Source organism: Patiria miniata, unplaced genomic scaffold (genome assembly GCF_015706575.1).
Source record: "Patiria miniata isolate m_02_andy unplaced genomic scaffold, ASM1570657v1 HiC_scaffold_17, whole genome shotgun sequence".
Taxonomy (NCBI): domain Eukaryota; kingdom Metazoa; phylum Echinodermata; class Asteroidea; order Valvatida; family Asterinidae; genus Patiria; species Patiria miniata.
Window position 1 is genome coordinate 14,254,331 of NW_024037055.1, and position 22,768 is coordinate 14,277,098.

At 42.0% G+C, this 22,768-nt stretch overlaps 1 protein-coding gene across 4 annotated transcripts in view; it reads right to left on the bottom strand.

Moving 5' to 3' along the window:
- LOC119723913 (mediator of RNA polymerase II transcription subunit 12-like protein) overlaps positions 1–22,768 on the bottom strand; it is a 110,057-nt gene that overhangs the window by 65,085 nt on the left and 22,204 nt on the right. For all 4 annotated transcript variants that reach the window (XM_038194819.1, XM_038194817.1, XM_038194818.1 and 1 more), the window contains 9 exons: positions 21,101–21,232; positions 18,160–18,286; positions 15,738–15,967; positions 13,082–13,929; positions 10,636–10,744; positions 10,290–10,420; positions 7,158–7,274; positions 6,143–6,284; positions 4,742–4,880 (listed from right to left, as the gene is read on the bottom strand). In XM_038194819.1, the coding sequence (XP_038050747.1) occupies positions 4,742–4,880; positions 6,143–6,284; positions 7,158–7,274; positions 10,290–10,420; positions 10,636–10,744; positions 13,082–13,929; positions 15,738–15,967; positions 18,160–18,286; positions 21,101–21,232 (1,975 nt within the window). The remainder of the gene's footprint in view (positions 1–4,741; positions 4,881–6,142; positions 6,285–7,157; positions 7,275–10,289; positions 10,421–10,635; positions 10,745–13,081; positions 13,930–15,737; positions 15,968–18,159; positions 18,287–21,100; positions 21,233–22,768) is intronic.

Here is a 22,768-nt window from a genome sequence, read left to right on the forward strand (position 1 = left end):
GGAAACCGACCAAGGTTTGATAGGGGCGGTGTATAGCTTTGACTTTTTAAGAACTATTTTATAAAACCGTTTATATTTGTATTGAGCCTTAGAATATAATTCTTGTCAACTAAATGGTTGTGGGCAATATTCACATTTCATCATGAACAAGAAAAACAGAGAACTCCCTTTGAAATCCATTGGGAAAATATGTAGGAGATCAGAAAAGCAACATTGAAACTCCCCCTTGCCATTTTTTGTTTAAAAACAAGGGAATCAGAAAAAGGTCAATTAAATTAACCACTGGAATTTATTCTGTTCTGGGGTAAATTTATAAAAGGTTCAGGATTTATCTTTGTTTTTCATAGTACATTCATCATAGTACACAGTATCTTGATTTATTCTTACGTATTTATTCTCACCTCGTAATATGTGGGTAAAGTAAAGATTTTCTTTAAGGCCTGTAATTTATTTCCATGGATATATAGATCACTTGTTTATATTTGATACATGAAAACCCAGACATAAATCGTATAAAATTTCCCCCTGGAATCTGTCGTGAATGAGTTTGGGAGTTCCGTAAATTTAATTGACTAAGGTTTTTTTTTAGATTGTCTAAATTGATAAACCGTAAACTACTCAATAAATTAATCACCAAAATCTATTCGTTGAGTTTTTGAGGTCTTTAAATGAATGGGCTGGTAAAATAATTTAACTTTTTCTCTATGTGAAAGCGAGAAAAAAATGTGTTTGGAAATTATTAAGGTCATTTTGGAATTGATGGGGTAGTGGATTTTTTAAAATTAATTTTCAAATACAATTTCCTACAAGTGGACAAAGAACAAACGTATGAAGTTATTTTGAATATGTTAGGCCCTGTTTCTTGGGATTAACAGGTTGAATAAGGGTTTTGGGCCAAAAGGCGAATTCATCCGGGGAATAAAATTACGAGTATCTTTTAAATAAATTCCTTTGGGGCAAAGCTTGGGCTTCCAGTCAATGATTGACAGCCGACTTGCATTTGTAATACAGTGTATCTTTTTCGGAGATAAGAAGTAGGCCAGGGGAAATTCTTTTGAGGCGGCGCTAAAAGAGACCAAATGGCGCGCGAGAATTGATCTTTTAAACCCATTGGATGACGATCTTGTCACTGGGGCATTGGTTTTGCCGGGACTTGGGGTTTGCTGAAAACATGCGAAGCTGTGCTCGGTTGATTGTACTGGCGATCAAATGCTACTACACACGAAACCATCACCCTGCGGTTACCGTCTGAGGTGTGCCCTGTAACAAAACACTGACAACGAACAATAAAATCAGGAACCTATGAAAGTCAGAATTCTAAAATAAACAGCTTTTGTTTTTAATTTTAACGCTGTCTTTGTGACATGATTTTGGCAATAAGTATTACTATCATCCAAGACTCCCAAGTACTTAAAGACACTTTCTTTTTTCCCAAGGTAATATGATCAATGCCGACTTCAACATTCTCAGTGCGAGCAAGTTTACGAGCTGTTCCAAGTTAGGCCTATGTACATGTATTGCGCTTGGAGATACATGTATTCCGTTTGTTACACTTGAGCCAGGAGTTAACTCGGCCACGTTCGGTGTTCAAAAGAAAAAGAAAACGTTTCCTGGTTTAGGCAAAAGTTTGTAAAAACTGTCACGGCGATGATGTGTCAGACGAAAAGAAAAATTATAGTCCTACAGTGTAACTAACTACATTGTATAAGATCATAAAAAAATCATATTAAACACGTTGGCGAATTAAAGAAAAACAGCGAAAAAAAATTGGAGAAAACAAAAACAAATTTGAAACATCCAAATTAGAACACCAATCAACCCGGATAAAAATTCTAAGAGCAAAACAGTCTAAAGGCAATTAAATTCAAAACAATGGCATAAAATGGACAAGAAAAATACCACCACAGGAGAAAGAAAATTACATTTACTGGAACCTTCTTGTTTTCCTACAGGTGCTTTTCATATAACTTTCCACAGGAAAAACGTGTGAAACACTGTACTTGATAACTGGGTTCCTGAAATGAAGTGTACATGTAGTGCCCTACACACCCCATATTTAAAGAAATCATATTAACGCCACAACAGTTATATTCAAGAGTGAATTTTCCCCCAGAAATACCTACCCATTTATTGATCATGAATCCCGTTCTTCAGGTAATTACAGTGGCGAAAAAAAAAATAGAACCGGGGTAAATTAAATAAATCAAAAGTAATAAATGTACATGTATCAGGTTATATAAATCAGGCATGCAACTGGGAAATCACAAAAGAAAGAGGAAATTCAAATTTTTCACAGACTTTGTACAGTGTTTTTCTGTGTTCAATGGCACACATGGGAAGTAAAAAAAAAAGGAGGAAATCAGCTGATCTGAGGAAAAGTTGCATGCCTGATAAATGGCGTATAGGTTTTTGCAGGCGAATCACAATAAACTGATTTAAGTAAGCCCTTCGCAATTTTTGTTACGCCAGCCACTGTTGCAAATTGTGCACAGAGTACTCAGAGCTGAGGGAACTGGCGTTTCGTCGATCCTGCAATGTGAGTTAAAGCTACGGAGTTTAACACCTCCGGTAAGTACTAGTATTGCAAGTGTTAAATTCGAATGCGATCTCCAACTCCGGACAGCACTGACGCCAATGTTTTAACGTAAATTGGGTCATTCATATGGCAAGGTAAAACACTTTGAAAATGTGCAGAACAATAAATTAACAAACAAATCACCCGCCGTCTTTTGGTTTCCAGACTAAAATCTGAGTAAGACATGCTGACGGCTTCCCCCAGTGAATTAAAACTAAAAACACATAGCGCAGTGCAATAAATTGTCCAAGCGCTGTCGTTACAGTTCACAGTACACAAATGTACATATAAGCCGGTACCACACACGCGCGCACCGTCCTAGTGCGTACTGATTTTGGCACAGTTTTTACCGCGTGGCCCAGAAATGTAATACATTTGAGAAACCATCAACACAACACACAAAATGTCTGCGTGGTTAGCGCGCGGATCACGCCGCACGTTGTGCATAGATTTCAATATGAACACGGCAGTACATGTTGAGTCACTGTGGTTCATTGCAATATGCACAAAGAATTTTGAAAATGCATATTGTTGTGATGGTTATTCGACGGACATGACAGAAATGGCAAAATGAAGGAAAGAAGTATTATTCCGAAGAACGAAATGAGTCTTTGTTCGGGACTGGACATTTCAAGTTTCCTGCATGGGAATAGAATATTTGGGACATAAATTCTCTGAAGAGATAGGGAACAGAATATTCTATACCGAGAAAAACTAGGCGGGAAAAATATTCTCGCAAACCAGGAAAACACTATTATAACATGAGGGGGAAAGATCTCTTCGGACCCATATACGAAAAAAATGATGCTGTGGTAAAGTTGCAAGTTTTCATTCATGTTTTTATTCAAAGAGGAATATGAACAGAGCCAGTTAAAAAAGGGCCAGTATCTTTCATAATAATCTGCTCTGGAGAATAAAAAAAAACACTTCCCAAAGAATGATTGACAGCCAACTAATAGCAGTGTCGTCGGCAGCATGCCTCTGTTGTCCAATTGACTTCTCGAATTACATCCGTGTAGAGTTTCTTTGTTGACTAAGGGTCATGGTCTGCAGCCAATTAAAGTAGGAATTTGTGAGATGGCAAGATGTGATTGGTCGTCGTTTGTCGTTCTGACATTCAGCTTCGTTCCACTTGTGTTTGATTGGACGGCAGTACTGCCTTGGGAAGTATTCTTTCATAGAACTTGAGAAGGAGCCGACTTTTTTTTACTGGGCGGGAATTTTTAAGGTGTAAAAACTTGTGCCTCCTTGAGTTGACATCATTCAGCCGCCAACTTGCGGGAAATTAACGGCGCAAAGACGGCCGTCCCAGGCGCAAAGCCCAGCCGGTATTCCGGGGCGGTGTGCGGTCTGTCTTCCCCGGCCCCACGCGTGGGATAGTTTTCCCCGCGCGTGGAGCCGTGCGTGGAGCCACGCGTGGGACAAAGCGCCAAATCTGTTCCCGCATATTTTTCCCGCGCGTGATTATCGCGTGGAGCCGCTCTCCGTCTTTCTGTCAGTGCCCATGTGAAAAACACTGCGGCGTACACGCGAAAACCACGCGTGATTAGCGCGATAAACACGCGCTAAACCTAGCTAGTGATAAAATGTAAATAGCGTGGTATGCGTGTTATCGCAGGAGTCTAAATTCTTTCGCTCCACACTGTACATGGGTTGGAATCCTGACCAAGGAGACATGGTGCTTGTGCTCCTGAGCAAGGCACTTTACCATTATTGCTTCCGTCCTTCGGATGGGACGTAAAGCCGTAGGTCCCGTGTGCTGTGTAATGCACGTTAAGGAACCCAGTAACACTTATCGCTAAGAGAAGGGGTTTGCCCCGGTGTTTCTGGCAGTGGCTGCAATATGCGCCACAGCACCTTGTTAACCCTTATAAGGTGCTACATAATGGTTCTCATATTTCTCATGTACTTCATTACCTGTCTCTAATAATAGACATAATTTCCAGCGCCTTGAGTACCTAATTGTTGGTAGATACGTGCGCTATATAACACTTCGGTATTATTATTATTATTATTAAGCCCAACTTTTCTTGCTAGCCTGAAACTATGCTAATGCTGTTGGTGCAAAGATTTCTGCAAAACTTGACAATTTCTTTTTTTTTTGCCTTCGGTAATAAGTGTCATGAAATTGGGTTGTGGTATAAAAAAGCAGGACGTAGTTGATACCATTGAGTGACGGCGTAGTGAAGTCCAGCAGAGACGTCAGAGCCACGTGTTCCACTACGTCCTCCAATGCAAAGCAATGCCTGGCGATCAAGATGGCGGCAAAGACCGCGACCGAGTCATGGATGGACAGATCATTCACCTGTCAAAAAGCAATTAAATATCTCATTTTTTTCTTTTCAAACCAAAAGCTACTAATCCTTCATCCTGGATTGTGTTTCAGGCTGTAGTTGTTTCAATCCTGTTCACAACAACCAATGAAAAATGACACCAGTGAAAGGTTTATCACTGGGCCCAAGTTATGCACCTGCTAAACAGAATACAGGGTGTCCCCCAAAAAGCTACAGCTATACAGCACGTCCCAAAATACTCGCAACATTTTTTTGTGAGGCTCTAGCGTCGCCACAGAAACACGTACCGCCATTATAGTTATATCATTTTAAAGCTTGGAATCTGAACTTTATCCCTGGTCAGTATTGGTTTGATTTTCAAAAGGGTTTTAGAATTATTCGTGTTTAAATAAAAGCATGTCGAAAATAAACTCAACCGATTTCAAGGAAAATCAATCATTTTTTCTAATGTGGAAATGCTTCATGTTCATGATGTGACGATCTCATTGCCCTTTAATTTCTGTGTTTCTGTTTGTTTTCGATCCACGTAGACTACACCTTAAATAAATTCACAATTATTTTCTTCCTTTCGAGTTCAATGTGTGTTTAATATACATGTATATCAACTGTTTTTGTTTGTTTTTTAATTTCAACAGCTTGTTGACTCAAGTTTGCTTCTGATGTACCGCATCATCGATTTCCCTTGGAATCGGTTGAGTTTGTTTTTGACATGCCTTTATTTGAACAGGAATAATTTTAAAACCATTTTAGATATCAAACAAATACTCGCTAGGGATAAACTTAAATTCCAAGCTTTAAAATTGTATAAAAATAATGGCGGTGCGTGTTTCCGCACCCACCCTAAAGCTTTGCAAAAAAAAGATGCAGGTTTTTTGGGAAGCACCGTATAGTGAAGGTAGCAATTGAAAGACTAACTCAAATAAAGATTATGACTCAAGCTTTTGTAGGAGCTGATGAAGTAGCAGTAGCTATGCAAGTTCATGCCATAATCTTAATTTTACATCTTTGCCTTAAATAGTAACAAAGGGATAATACTGAACAAGCTTTGTACTTAACAACCATAGTTAAAGGTTTTATTATAAACTAGGGGCAGTAAGCTCTATTTGACATCTTGGATGCATTCCTCTGGTTATGCATCACTAAGCTCCCTTGCATTACAATTGGTATGCGAAAACCTTCTAAAAAATTATCGGCACATCCAGACGTAAGACAAGGAGAATCAACGAACATTCACGAAAACATTAAAAACCCCATATAATGCTGACAAACTCACATCAACTTGGCAGAGGATGTCGTTGAATCCACAGCTTGGGTTGGATGAGCAGCAGAGAGCCTTAAGCACGCCCAGCCACTCAGAGCTGAGGGCACTGCAACATGACGTCAGCTCAGCACACATGATGGATAGGTCATTCAACCTATGTAGGCAACGCAAAGAAAATAAGATCAATGAAAAGGATAAAGAACTACAGTTGTAATTCAGTTGAACACAAGTCAGGTCAGAAGTAAGGTCGCAACTCAGGTCACAAGTCAGGTCACAAGTCAGGTCACAAGTCCGGTCACAAGTCAGGTCACAAGTCAGGTCACAGGTCAAGTCACAAGTCAGGTCACAAGTCAGGTCACAAGTCAGGTCAGAAGTAAGGTCACAAGTCAGGTCACAAGTCAGGTCACAAGTCAGGTCACAAGTCAGGTCACAAGTCAGGTCACAAGTCCGGTCACAAGTCAGGTCACAAGTCAGGTCACAAGTCAGGTCACAAGTCAGGTCACAGGTCAGGTCACAAGTCGGTTCACAAGTCATGTCATAAACTTAGTCAGGTCACAAGTCAGGTCACGTGTCAGGTCACAAGTCAGGTGACAAGAAAGGTCACCGGTCAGATCCCAAGTCAGGTCACAGGTCAGTCACCGGTTAGGTCACAAGTTTGGTCACAAGTCCGGTCAGAAGTCTGGTCACAAGTCCGGTCTCAAGTCATGTCACGAGTCCGGTCATAAGTCAGGAAAGAAGTCAGGTCATACATGTGAGTAAGTCTGACCACAAGTCAGGTCACAAATTGGGTCAAAAGTCAGGTCAGAAGTCAGGTCAGAAGTCAGGTCAGAAGTTGGGTCGGAAGTCTGGTCAGATGTTGGGTCGGAAGTTGGTTCACAAGTCAGGTCACAAGTCAGGTCACAAGTCAGGCCACAAGTTGGGTCACAAGTCTGGTCGTGAGTCAGGTCACAAGACAGGTCAAAATACATTGGTTTTATCAGTATGACAACAGGTCTCCAAAATGCCAAATGGATGATGATGAACTCACATTTGCACATCTGTAGGGCAGCAAATGCTGAGTAGGGCATTGCACACAAAGCTGTAGCGGTCTGTGGAGCTCTCATTCAGCTGTTTGCCTAATGAGGTGTGGTGAAACTGACGACCCCTGTGGACACAGAACAGCATTTCAGGAGTTAGAAAAATGTGGGCAAGAGAAAGTATTGCTGGACTAAACCAAGCCATTTATTCAACAAGTATTATTATTATTATTAATAATTATATCCTCTATCCATGGAGGGATTCAATGGTAGGGGTATGTCACAAATATAGGTTTTCACGGCTAGTTGAAAACGCTTTTCATTCAAATTCCCCAACTGTAACATTCAATTTCACACGCTTTTTAATACCAAAACTAATAGTCATTTACCATTCAATTTCAAAGTTTGATAACCCTCTTTTAAATACTGTGTCCAGAATATTCGTCATTACAGATCAAATTTGTCTAAGTTGTTGCCGAATGGCAGCATTCAGAGATCAAATTTGTCTTATATCAATTAATATATAACTTGTAAGTAAATTAGTCTGGTGTGTGATTGAGCATTTTCCTTGTGCCCCAAAGCACAATTTGGCACATTCACTCGCACGATTTTATTAGAAGAAGTAGTGTATTAAACTCAAAGAACAGTTACAAAAAAGTGTAAAGATTACCAAGATCAACAAAACAATATCAATTTAAATAAACAAACAAAAAGAATAAGTGATAAAACGAAGGAAGGAAATGTCAAAAATCATGAATCGATAACCTTAAATCCCCGTGTAATGTGCCTAAAATATTGAGTCTTACATACATGTACTTTAAAGGTACAGTCCATCATTTGTAATTTGTGCATTTTGTTCGTTTGAAGCAACAAACGTGCTCAAGATCTAAAGAAGGGTGCTGAACAACTAACCCGATGAAGTTTTAGCTCAGCTTCAGCTGTATATTTGGAGAAAAACAGCATTCTAGGATCAAGATTTCAAATCAAAAGTTGCTGAATCATGTTTTGAATTGGGCCTGAATTCAGCGTCCGAGACGCGTTCTCACTGAGTTGATTGCAGCTACGCGATGTTGCGCACTGATCCGATGAATTGAAGCGACCGTGCGCGCGTCGTGTCAACGCATGCAGGCGCTTCACCGAATAAAAAACGAACTACTAACGGAAATTTCCAAAGGTGCGTCTTAAGATGCACCGTTGGAAAGGCCTTCTCTTGTTGATTTCTTCAACATGACAGCTTGCCCGAAAGAATAATTTCACAGGGAGTTTAGTCCCCTTACTATCTTTCAACCAAGTATGTTTTTTCAACAAGAATTTCGTCAGTTACTTTTTGGATAGCTGCAAATGATGGGCTGTAGCTTTAAGAAGATATAATCAAAAGAAACAAACAATAACTTTATGAAGAAACAAGGAAAGAAAAAAATGTGAGGAATTATTCTTATTAGCAGCCTATATGCTTTCTACTGAAGACATCATAATGAGGTATGACGAAATTAAACTAAACTATGATCAAATAGTGTGGCATAGACAAATTTGATTTCTGAATAACAAGGTTTGGCAAGGTAGAGGCGATGAAACGTAATACTCTGGGATGAAAACGTGTACTCATTGTATGAATTTGCTTGAACTAAATTTGAAAGTGTCTGACAAAAGACAAAATTAAACATTGGAAGTGCACTCAATCGATGTTGCTGGATGTATCTGAATAGCGTGTGTGAGGTAGGCTCAGAATTTCCCGGTTAACACAGTAGGGCTAGACGTTGTTATGGTTTGATACACGATAACCCGCCACAGCGATAACCCGCTGCCGCGAGAGGGCGTTATGACGACCAACCAATATCACCCACAGACTTGTCGGAACAACGTCTGGCCAAGAAAAATGGGGGAAACTAGTGCGCATACACTGCTTCTGCAGGCAATTACTGTTCATTTTCAGTCCCACCCATACTACACACAACAAATGAGCGGACCAGTGAAGTAGCAAAAAAGTCTTGCTGCATCTTTCACATTAATGGAAATAATTTGAGAGTTTGCTTCGGAACCACTATGAAGTTTTTTGAATGTGCGTTGAATATATGTGACCTGTTCTGTCAAAAGCAGACGCTTCTGGGCAGAGGTTGGAATTGAGATAGGGCCAAAAAACGCTGTGGGGGTGATTTTTATCGATTTTCAAATTTTTGCATATTTGTAATCCCGAACATGTCTAAAATATATTATAAAAGTTTGAAACCCTAATTTGAACTCTACATGTACTATTTTTGATGATTTTGATAAGGTATATCAGTTTAAGAAATAACTGTTTTGTGACGTTCGTGGCCATTTTCTCCGTTTTCTACTTTTCGACACAATGAACTTCAAAAGAGCATAACTCTGCCCAGGAATGACCGGTTTCAAAAACTAAAAACCACCTATTAAAAGGAAAAAGAACACATGTTAACAATATGTAAAAATATCATTTTTGACCTTATGCCCAGAAAAGTCTGATTTTGACAGAACAGGTCACATATTAGGCCAAACAGGTGCGCACGCATTACACAACCAGTACGAATTGGCCTAGACGTTGTTCCGACGGGCTCGTGGGTGATATTGGTTGGTTGTGATAGCCCCCTCTCGTGGCGGCAGGTTATCGCTGCGGTGGGTTATCGTGTATCAAACCATAGCAACCTCTAGCCCCTAGACTACAGTTAGCACTTCCGAAGTTCCTAAGATCAGAGTTGATTCAGCTTGTTGAAAGTGCCCTCCACCACTATGGCGTATTTTCCGTGCCTACTGTGGACTGGCTGTTTTAGGTGAATAAAATCTATTCCGGTTTTGGAACAAGACTAGGGCCAAGTTCGGGCAAGGACCATTAGTCGACTAGTGGTTGATTTGTGACGTACCTTACGCCTGCGCACTAATAGCAATGCGCGAACGTCTCTAGTCCAATGCTGGTCAAAATGTCATCGCAAAACTTCTAGATCCTAGCTCTCTGCTAGCGTTATGAATGCGCGCGGCTATTGGTTACCAGCGAAGCAACCAACCCCAGTATGCTGGTTCCAAATAGTCGACTAGCGTAGTCAACTGCCGTCGACTAGACAGAGTTCGGGCAAACGTTAGTTAACCATTGGTCAACTATAGTCCTTGCGCGAACTTGGCCTAAGTTTTACCTGGGGTTCTGGATGTAGTCCTGCAGGAGTTTAGGATTCCATAGCGGATTGGACTCGGAGGGATGCACACTGGTGTACAGTGTCTGCTTCACCTTGGATGCAACGCTGCTGAACATGTCGGAAAACTTGGCCTGAAGAACAAAGATTGATGGAACGAGGGAATCGGATTCACAAATTACTCCAAATGTAGCAACCTTTTGTTGCTAGGATGCATCTTCAATCCTTCCATAGGATGAGAGGATTTCAAGGATTCCAAGTGATAAACCATTTTATATTAATAAAAAGTATTCACTTTCTGTCAAAAATCAACTGTTTACTTTCAAAAATAAAACAGATAGTGAATTACCTTGACGTGACTGCATGAAGTGTAGAGTTCATACAGGTATGCCAGGATGCAGCGTTCAGCAGAGGAGCATACAGTCACATTGGTAACATGCTTGACTATGCCACACAGCCTAAATCAAAAGATGTTCATTACAACAGTCAAAACAGTCAAACATGAGTCGAGCTATTTTATCAAGCAGTAAGGTCAAATGAGTCCTGGAAAAAAGACTCAAAGCCTCAAGAACTTTGAAAGTCAAGCATACTGGTATTAAATTCGACAAGAAAATAATTTCATATCTGACAATTAGTTTATTCAAGCTTACAAACAATTTTCCCCGTAAAACTCTCTTACAGGGTAAGTCGAAAATAGCGGAACCCAAACCCCAAAAATTATATTTCATATTTAAAAAAATATGCAGCACCAACAATAATAATGACTGGAAAGCCAATTTCATAAGCTACTTTTAAAATGAAAAAAATACTGAAATTGGTCAATTCATGTAAAAAATATCACCATTTAAACACAATGACCCTAAAACCTGTCTCGTCTAAAAAATGCGATTTCAAGAATCGTCGTCACATTTGTCTTCAAACAAAAGCAACAAAGTCCTTTTGAAGGCCCCGTCTTTTAAAAAAAGTAGATTTTATAAATCATATTGTTTGCCTAACCAGGGTTGTTAATCAAAATATTGTGTGCTACAGTTGGTGACAGTTGTTGAAACAAGTATTCTGTGTCATTTTCTTTCTTGTTCCAAACAGTCAAAACACACAATAAATTGATTTTTGGACAAGACAGGTTTTATGGCCATTGCGTTTAAATGGTGATATTTTTTGAATGGATTGAGCAATTTCAGTAACTTTTTTATCTAAAAGTAGCTTTTGAAATTGGCTTTCCAGTCATTTTTCTTTTTGGTGCTACATATTTTATTAAATATGAAATACATTTTTTGGGGGTTTGGGTTCCGCTTTTTTGGACTCACCCTGTACTTTGACCCTAACCCCCTTGAGTGCTTTACTAGGAACCTTTCTCACTCTTACAAATTCCAACACCATATGGTAAACTCAACACCCAAACTGGTGAACTTTTGATTGTGGTGGTATGCCAGACCCCATGTAATCATGATCAGTTTAGTAGTGCAGTACTCACTCCAACAGATTCCAACCAAACATGCACTTGGATTTTGAAGGGTTGAAGTGGTTAGGGTTTTGCCGTTCATTTAGAAACATTATATCCAGATTTTGGGCTTGCTTCTTTGTTGTGTTACAAAACAGACTCTGAAAAGGCACTCCTTACGTCATGAAGACCCAATGACTCGAGATAAGTTAAGTTGTTTTACCATTTTTACAATGCACTCAACCATTGTAAATTTCCTTCTTTTTGTTTTACTGGCGGGATCAACAAGACCTGCACCCGATTTCACGAAGCGCTGCGACGCGTCACAACTCGAGTTACGACGTGTAACACGTCGCAACTGGCGACGCGTCGTATCTTCCATTTCACGAAAGTTGCGATGTGTTGAACGCGTCGTAAGTTCCTCGACAACGGCTTAAAACACGTCGCAAGTTAAGACGTTTATAGTGGTCATCGCAAAATAAGAAGAGTCCCTTTTAAGCCAGTTTCATGCCATAAACATTACAAAAACGACATTATAATACCGAGGCAATGTGTGTAAAATTGTATATAGAAAAGTCACTGAATAATTATGAATTACACTGGAATATTGCAGTTGAAATAGCTCTATTGCAGTTGAAGTAGCTCTACAGTCCACTGAGAGCTTGTTTTCCTTCAAAATTGCATCACACGGCCGCCATTTTGTTTACGTTTTACAAACTTCAAGCTGAGACGAGCTGACGACTCTTTGTTGAATATCAGACGACTATTTACTGTTCGCTGACTAAAGACATAAAACAGTCACAAAGTCGGGCTATAATTACACCTACGACGCGTCGCACTTACGACGTGTTTAGTGAAATGGATCGCAGGACGCGTCGCAGCTGCGACAAATCGTAGAGATACGATGCGTCGCAGCACTGCGATGCATCGTAAGTTACGAAGAGTTTGATGAAATTGGGTGCTGATCTGTTTATAGGATGGAATTTGCATCAGAAAGATGTTTTAATTCAAAATTTGCTTGTACCCTTTGTCAAGCATTATACACTCAGTGTTGTACAAGGGCTTGCGAGAAAAAATGCTTTGGTTGCCATAACCTCTGCTTTATCAGAACAACCAGGCCATCCGACCCTGGCAAGGTCGGTGGTCAAGTGGTTAGACATCTGCACTAGTAAGCAGGGAGGTCATGGGCTCAACTCCCACCCAAGTGAGCTTGTAGATTTTTTTCTCCTTGTCCTTTGTACAACACTGAGTATACAGAGTTTATCAAATACGTTGGTGAAGGGCAAAATACGATATTGAATATGATCCGTGGATTTTCATTGGATTCAGCAGGATATATGTCAAATGTACTTACAGCTCAAAGACAGTGGCTGTTTGTTCCTGTGACACCAGCAAACAGGCCTGGTATCTCCGCAGCACTGCCACGATGGACAAGCAGAGATTAGGGGTGTAATTCCCAGCCAGCGGGGAGGATTTCTGCGTCAGTGTTACCTCAACGATGCTCATGTAGTTCAGAAGCTGGACTGAGAAGTCCAAGAGTGCATGGATGTTCAAGGCGTTCTCCATCAGCTCAAAGACCAGGGTGATCTGCTCCACAGAGGGGAGGTTGTCCAGGGAGCCTCGAGTACAGCTCTGGACCTGCTCCAGGACGTGGGAGGCGCAGGCCGCCGTCACCATGTGCTGGTCAAAGAAGGACAGCGTCCGGTACCGCTCTAGGACATGCTCGAAGCTGACGGGCTGGCCTTCCGATTTGATATGCTTGGCTTTGCCCGGGGTCTCCTTCTTGCTGCCCAAGGCACGAAGCGTCTCTTTCTGGATTCGCCTCGTGGCGTGCCGCGCCTCGTCCCGGGCCTTCCCAAAGCCGTAGAGGAGCACCAGCCGCTGGTTGCACTCGTGGGCCGACATCTCGTCCTGGGGGATGGGGAAGTGGGTGGCGTACATGAGGTGCCGGTTGGGCTTGGGGAGATACGGGGAGGGGGATGCCCCCTCGCGGAAGACCTTCTTCCTGTCTTCTTTCTCGTCCTCGAAGAAGTCTGGCTCCGTGGTAAGCTTGTTGGACTGGATGGCCTCCAGGAATTTCTCCTGGAAGGAGACGGATTCCTTCTTCTGGAGGGCGCCGGGTTTTACATCTTCATCGGAGTCGTCGTAGTCTTCTTTATCCTCGGGCTCTTGTTTGATTTCAATGTCATCCATGTCCTTTGGCTGAAAAACAAGTTGTTTATGGTTAAAGAAATAACACTGTAAGCTGGTATATATGGATAAGTATATTTTATTTAGGCCCAACATCCGTTTAGGGTAGGTAGGTCTTTAATCTGCTTAATCCTCCACTGGTGAACAAAGTGCCTTAAGCCGTGTCCGCACTGGACTTTTTTTTGGACGGTTTTACCGAGACGATGGTAAAATGAGAAATGGTCAAATGTGACCGCTGTCCGCACTTGGACTTTCGACACGGGAAAATTTACCCAGACCGCGTGGGAGAAGTAACCGAGCTGTCACAGTGTCAGTGTAATGACTCACCGTACACAGAAAACAAATTGCCGATCACATTTTCAGCCACCGATACGCACAGTAATATTACACACGCCATTTGCATGCACAACATAATCGTTTACACGATATTATTTCATCTTGACACGCTAAATCTTGACGAAAAGGCCTATAATTCTGACGCATTTGTGATGCACGTCGTCGAAGCCATGCCGCTGTACGATGTTCCGTGCGGCAGCAGTGCCATCAGTATTCGTTGGTTCCCATCGCATGCTTACAGAATCGAAGCTATGATGTGGACCAGGAACCAGTGACTACGGCCTTCGTACGGTACCGGACCATGATGTTCCGTGCATGACTACAGTAGCGTATCAGGACGAATTTGGATCGTAGAAAATAACATACATCGGTGGAGAAAGAGAATTTCCGCAAATTAATTCTCAGAACGAGATCTCTCTTCTCTGTGTATGTATTTGTCCGTCTCTACAAAATGTTCGGCCACTGCACGTGCAGGTTCGTGCGGTCTCTGTGTGCATAACAGGGCGCTCGGGCCGGATGTACGCTTTCCTGAGCCGCTTTTACCGACTCGCATTGTCCGCACTGGACTTATCGTCTCGGGAAAAGTGACCTGGTCAGTTTTCCTGGGCGCGTGGGAAGTTTTCCTGGGCAGCAGTTGGCCAGTAAAAGTAACCGCTGGACTCAGGAAAAGTAACCGAGAGGAAAACGTCCTAGGCTGTCCGCACTGGACTTAAAATGGGAAAAGTACCCATAGTCTTGGTTAGTTTGACCAAAAAAAGTCCAGTGCGGACAGGGCTTATGTGTCTATTGTTCACATAATACTTGTGAATCTGCTTAGAATCCTTTGTTCGACTCTGGAAGATGGCTGGCCACAAGCCATTAAAGTTATCTACTTGAGTGACTTTGATACTGCAGCAAGAGTGTGCAGTCTGCCTCTGCCTTCTGAGGGAGTCAAATGAATATTCAAAATGTATGAATAAATTATAGGCTTTATGGCCCCGGAACATGGGCATGGATCCCGGCATGAGAGAAACTGGATTCCTTCTCTTCCAACAAGTCTGCCTCTGGCTTCTGAGGAAGTCAAATGAATATTCAAGATGCATGAGTCATAATACGTTTCATGGCCCCGGAACATAGGCATGGATCCCGGCATGAGGGAAAGTTTTTTATTGTTAGGCAAATTAGGACCGAGTTATGGGGACTTTCTGCTGTCCCCACAGCGTTTTCAATCCCACCAATACCTCGTACAGACGAGTGTATGTCCCCACAACTACTGAACAAGAATGGGTGGCCCAGTACGGGGTGCGAAGGCCCATAGTACCGGGATCATACCAAGCGAACAGCGACCGACCAGTAAATTTACCACGCTCTTGTGATTTCTGCATGAAAGAAAAATTATTTTGGCACTAGGCAGAGCCAAGTTTGGAACGAAAGAGTAAACGTTTTGTCGGCTGATTTTGCCAATGGTAATACAAAGAGTTACAATGTCAAATTCTTTCTGCTACCTCTTCCTTGATCTCAGACGGTGTTCTCTTCTCAGGATCCACCTCCATTCTCTCGCTGGAGGGCGGGGGCTCGCTGTTTGCCGGGGGCGGAGGGCTCGTCGTCAGGTCGCCTCGGGAGATCAAGGTGCACATGTAAGAATCGTGGGAGAAGACGTCGCAGCGGATCAGCTCGCTGAAGAGAAGGACCAGACTGGCGAAGGCTCGTCTGTCGTCAATCGGGCCATGCTCGTCTGAAGGAAACAACAAAGTTGACCAATTCGGAAACTTTCATAGACCTTTCCTAGGTTAAAGCTACAGTCCATCATTTGTAATTTGTGCATTTTGTTCGTTTGAAGCAACAAAAGAGTTCAAAATCTAATGAAGGATACTGAGCAACTAACCTGATGAAGTTTCAGCTAAGCTTCAGCTGTACATTCCGAGAAATACAGCATTCTAAGATCTCAATTTCAAATCAAAAGTTACTGAATCATGTTTTGAATTGTTTTGAATTGCAGCTATACGCGACGTCGCGTAGCGCACTGATCCGACGAATTATAACAACCGCGCACACGTGTGCGTCGTTCCAAACCTTGTGCACGCTTCGCTGAATAACAAAACGAACTACTAATTTAAATTTTCCTACGGTGCTTCTTAAGAATCACCGTTGGAAATGCCTTCTTTCGTTGATTACTTCAAAATGACAGCTTCCCAGAAAGAATAATTTCACAGGGAGTTTAGTCCCCTTACTATCTTTCAACCAAGTTTGTTTTTCAACAGTAATTACGCCAGTTACTTTTCGGATGGCTGCAAATGATGGACTATAGCTTTAATTATCGGTGTGTAAATTGATTACAACATGTAATCTACACTCAGGAGAGTCTAATTTCTGCACCTTTCAGAATGCTCCGTTTTCAAACAAGTGTTCAAAGAAGTGTCCCAAGCTGGAATGGCTGCCCCTGATTCAGTATACAAGCATTATATTCACTGTGTGGACTTCCGAACAAAAGATGTCCACATAATCCAGGTTTCAGATACGTTGTGTGGACTTGCCCACGTCCACACAAGGTTTCTCCCTCTCTGAAGAACAGGTTTAGGGGCATTTTTGGGTTAGGTTAATCTGTTGCAAAATGAAGAGGAACACACAAGGGAATCATAGTAAACAAAGTTGGGTTGAAAGAGTTTTCACAGTGTGAGTAAAATGAGTTTTTTTCACGGGTTTTTCTTACCTGCATGCACGAAAACAAAGGAATGTCCACACTAGGTATGTAACGTAAACATTTCTGTGCCAAAGCAGGCATGCATTTTTACCTGATAAAGGCCCATCTCGGTACATTTCTATTCCCATTTTTAAAATGGCAACATTTCAAATGGATTATTCTCAACTTTCCAAGTACTCCCTTTTTGATGTGCACATGTAGAAATAAGTTTTAGCTGCGTGAACGATGTATATTCTGAGAAAACAATATTCTAGGATCTCCGTTTTAATTCAAAAGTTGTCGAGTCATGTTTTGATTTGCGCCCGAAATCAGCGTCCGGGAAACATTCTCATTCAGCTTATTGCAGCTACGGGATGTCACGCACTGAACTGACGAATAATAGCGACCGCGTGCGCGTGTGCGTCGTGTCGATGCTTGAGCGCGCACCCATTCATGGATTCGCCTAACTTCAAACCAGCTACTAACAGCAGTTAACAAAATGCGTCACTAGATGCATCTTTGAAAATGTTTTCTTCAAAATGACTGTTTTCTTCAAAATGACAGCACGCTAGAAATAAAACAATTTGACAGGGAGTTTAAAGGGAACATACATCATTTGCTTTTGCTGTAATTTTCAGAAATGGATGGAATTGGGGGGTTGGAAATATATAGCAAATATAGTTACACTGACTTTTTTGAGGTTTTGGGTTCGAAAATGCTATAAAAACCAAGAAAAACAATCATTTTCCTGTAGTCTGGTTCCCTGACTCCATATCAGAAGAAACAGAGCAGTTTACATACATTGGGGAATTGAAAGGTCAGGGAACCAGTCTAGCTGGCTTGTACCCGTTCATAGGTGTGTAATCGATTGCAAACAAGTGCGATGGTCAAATGGGGCCAGTATTTGGAAAAAAGCCGACCAACGTTGGAAATTGATACAAAAATACCACTTTTCTTGAAAATGACAGTATACCAGGTGCCATGATTTTACAGGATGCTTTACACTGTCATTCACTAACAGTCCAGCAAGGTATTTCAAAATGATTTGGTAGTTTTATTTTTTGATGTTTGCAAATGTTGTATTTTCCCTTTAAGTTTAGGTACATATAAACGTTGCTAATTAGTGCATCTGTAACTGCCATTGTCCATGGCTATGGCTAGGCAACATAATAAGACTTTAGCAAAAATCAAATCTGTAGCCGCGAGATACTTCATTAAAAAAATGGCCCATGCTGAAGACTACTTACCAACATAGATTGGTGCCTGGGTGTCCAGGAAGTGCGTGAGAAGGCCCTGGAGCATGGGCATGGATCCCGGCATGAGGGAAACCGTGGAGAGAGATTCCTTCTCCTCCAACAAGTCTGCCTCTGCCTTCTGAGGAAGTCAAATGAATATTCAAGATGCATGAGTCATAATACGTTTCATGGCCCCGGAACATAGGCATGGGTCCCCACATGAGGGAAACTGTCGAGAGGGATTCTTTCTCCTTCAACAAGTCTGCCTCTGCCTTCTGAGAAAGTCAAATGAATATTCAAGATGCATGAATAATTATAGGCTTTATGGCCCCGGAACATGGGCATGGATCCTGGCATGAGGGAAACCATGGAAAGAGATTTCTTCTCCTCCAACAAGTCTGCCTCTGGCTTCTGAGGACGTCAAATGAATATTCAAGATGCATGAATAATAATAGGTTTCATGGCCCCGGAACATGGGCATGGATCCCAGCATGAGGGAAACTGTTGAGATTCCTTCTCGTCCAACAAGTCTGCCTCTGCCTTCTGAGGACGTCAAATTAATATTCAAGATGCATGAATAGTAATAGGTTTCATGGCCCCGGAACATGGGCATGGATCCCCGCATGAGGGAAACTGTTGAGAGGGATTCTTTCTCCTTCAACAAGTCTGCCTCTGCCTTCTGAGAAAGTCAAATGAATATTCAAAAAGTATGAATAAATTATAGGCTTTATGGCCTAGGAAAATGGGCATGGATCCCGGCATGAGGGAAACCGTCGAGAGAGATTCCTTCTCCTCAAACAAGTCTGCCTCTGCCTTCTGAGGAAGTTAAATGAATATTCAAATGTATGAATATTAATAGGCATTGTGGCCCCGGAACATGGGCATGCATCCCGGCATGAGGGAAACCGTGGAGGGCTTCCTTCTCCTCCAACAAGTCTACCTCTGCCTTCTGAGGGGGTCAAATGAATATTCAAAATACATGAATAATAATAAGCTTTATGGCCCGGAACATGGGCATGGATCCCGGCATGAGAGAAACTGGATTCCTTCTTTTCCAACAAGTATGCCTCTGCCTTCTGAGGACATCAAATGAATATTCAAGATGCATGAATGATAATAGGTTACATGGCCCCGGAACATGGGCATGGATTCCGGCATGAGGAAACGTGGCGAGGGATTCCTTCTCCTCCAACAAGTCTGCCCCTGCATTCTAAGGGGGTCGAATGAATATTCAAGAAGCATGAATAATAATAGGCTTTATTCGCTCTTTTCACACTTCCGCCATGAGCATGCAGAGCCTCGATCTGGCAACTTTACACAGTAAATAAAGCCGGCTCAGTGATTCCCATGTCGGGGTTCAGATCACTGAACCGGCTTTTTTTGTTGTGTAAAGTTACCAGATCGAGGCTGTGCATGCCCAATGGCAGAGCGTGAAAAGAGCGAATGGCCCCGGAACATGGGCATAGATCCCGGCATGAGGGAAACCGTTGAGAGAGATTCCTTCTCCTCCAACAAGTCTGCCTCTGCCTTCTGAGGAAGTCAAATGAATATTCAAGATGCATGAATAATAATAGGTTTCATGGCCCCGGAACATGGGCATGGATACCGGTGTGAGGGAAACCGTCATGAGTGATTCCTTCCGGTCCAACAAGTCTGCCTCTGCCTTCTGAGGACATCAAATTAATATTCAAGATGCATGAATAATAATAGGTTTCATGGCCCCGGAACATCGGCATGGATCCCGGTATGAGGAAAACTGTCATGAGTGATTCCTTCCGGTCCAACAAGTCTGGCTCTGCCTTCTGAGGAAGTCAAATGAATATTCAAAATGCTTGAATAATAATAAGGGTATAATCCGGTTCGTAACTGACTTCGTCGTACACGCGCACGCACCACTGATTACAAGCGCCCACTGGCTAAACACTCAAGTTGCGTAAAGTTCTGGTTCCATTCGTGCTATGCTACACCGTGTGAAGTACGCATGGTTAAGTTGAAATGACGTCACATTAACGAACCGGATAGTGTGGCAGAGCAATATTAAATGTCTGCTTTAAACCAGTTAGGGGCCTGGTCACCGATAATGGCCCGAGCCAGAATCCCATTCGTTAATATCTATTGGTTAAAAACTTCAAGAAAAGTCGAAAAATTGACAATTTAAACAATCCTTTGTTCAAAAATTTTACTCCATGTTAACCACTTCGCCCGGGAGTATTTTTGCCGAAAAATTTAGATTTTCGCAAAAGGCAAAATTTTCCAGCCAATTTCTGATATTCTCTCCGGGGTGTACACTGGAGTGTAAATAGTACAACAATAGGTTGTGCACAACAGCCAATACAGGATCAACACACGGTTCGACTCCACAGACTTCACAGACTTTGTGTGTGTGTACAAAAGGCATGAAGGATTAGCGTGTTTAGATGTCACCCGGAGGCGAGCCGTGCCTGCGTGTACAAACAGCCAATGCCTGTTATCACGTCCTCCAACGCGAACTGGTTAAGGCCACTTCCATGGCTTTCCACTGCACGCAGTTGTGGTAGGCACACACAGCGCATACTGCACCAACATGGCATGGCCGGACTGCAGCGTCTCGCGACCAGTTTTAAACAAAATAAAAATCAAATTTGTTGAAGACCCCGGTTGTATAACATTCAGAGCTGTAAGATCGGCAGCTTCAGAAAGACTTTTAACCAGTTCGCGCCGGGATTATTTTGACGTGACCGGACCCGGGCGCGGGATTGTCGCAAACCTCGATGCCAGACGAGTTCAAGCCGTCATCTGCGGGTAGCACACCCTGATATTTCCGGCCTCGCTCGCTGGGAGCGGGTCGCAGACTGATATTTCTGGACTCGCTCGTTGCGTGTTTATCCGTCATCTGTTCCGAATACCGCAAACCTTTGCGTGTATGCGCGTCATCCGACGTGAACTGGTGTTTTGACCCTGTCAAAATCCTCACCTCGCTTTCCAAGTCAACGACACGTTTCTCCAGGAGCTGGGCCACAACCAGGGCTCGGTGTTCACCGTTACGCTCTGAGCAGACTGCCCATTCACACAGCAGCAAGATAATGGGATCGTCACTCATCGGCAACTAGTGAAAGAGACACAAATACCCAGTCATAATCACTAAGAGTACCCAACTTTGATCCATCAAAACCTTACTTGTTATGTAAGCTGTGTAAAATCTTTCATGTTGTGAAAAAGAGCTGCGGTAGGAGATTGGAATCATTTGCCTGGCTATCTGTCATCATGGTATTAAAGCACCATTGTTATATCGATGTAACCCGTGGTTCACCTTCATCAAGCAGGAACCAATTTCAAGTATCTAATTGAGACCTAATTGAGGTCGGGGTTACATCGATATTACGCGATTATTCAATGTTATTTTGATATCGATATCGCCGATAGCAAAGTTTTAATATCGAAATATTGAAATTTCCAATGTTGAGGAATGATATCGAATATATCAAAAATGCATCAGATTATCGTCAAAATAAATCTCCCGTTTGTGCTTTTACAATGTGTTTAACGTTTGCTGTATAATGAAATAAAAGTTGGCGGCAACTTGTGCTTGTGACTCAAAATAAAAACATTGCAAAATGTCAAGCGGCGATGCTTTGGGCTCTGGGTTCGCTAGAATTCACAGTCCCCCCATGTAAAACCTCAATAGAAACCGCCCGTTCTGGACAAACTCTCAGTGCTGAGATTTGTTATAAAGTTTGAGCAATATGCTCCAGAGAAAGCCGTGGCAAATTGGGACTTAAATTATTTTTTTTTAAATCAAAGTGTCATCTTTACGGTCTTTAACTTTTACATGGGATAATCGATATGTCGAATATTCTCGATATTGGATTCCGATGTATCGATTATTGAAAACTCTGATATCAACGGTACTTACATCATGGCAAGACCTCAGTTTTAATGCTCAAGGGCAAATGATTCCAATCCCAACCACAGCCCTTCATTCACAACATGACGGATTTTACACAGCTTACATGACAAAGCACAGAGATTGAACTAGGCAAGGAACTTGGTCACAGTGTCCAAAAATGTGGTTGCGATCAATTGACCACTGTGCAATGATGCGTGAGGGAAATTGAATAAAACTCATAGGGGATGAGGCCAAGGATTAGGAGTATCTGCACAATTTATAATATTCAAAATTTACTTAGCGGTTTAGTTGTTATTTCAAAAATATTTAGACAGACGTTATTTGGGGGACATACTGTAGTTTGGTATGGACCATAGAGCTATATTGTTTCTGAAATGAAAAAAAAAAATGAAATATTATATTACTAGAGCGCTAACTCAATGTACAAAGAGATGCCTGCTGGGCGCATCCATGTTTGTACACAAACCTATGGAGAACTAGAAATTTTGTACGGCTTTTGTATGGCTATTCGCATATCTGCGTTTGTACTCCATTGCGGTGCGTTATCGAAGCCAATACGCCCAAAACCGAAATGCACGATCAGCAAATGAGCGTGTCATTTTGCTCTACGCAAACAGCGCAACACGTGCGCGTATTCACTGCAGATGCTTTTTGCTGTCACGTTTTTTTTAACCGTCAATGACGCGCTTAAGTTGTTTGCGTATGTTCTATTTGCGCGTTGCATGTAGAGTACAC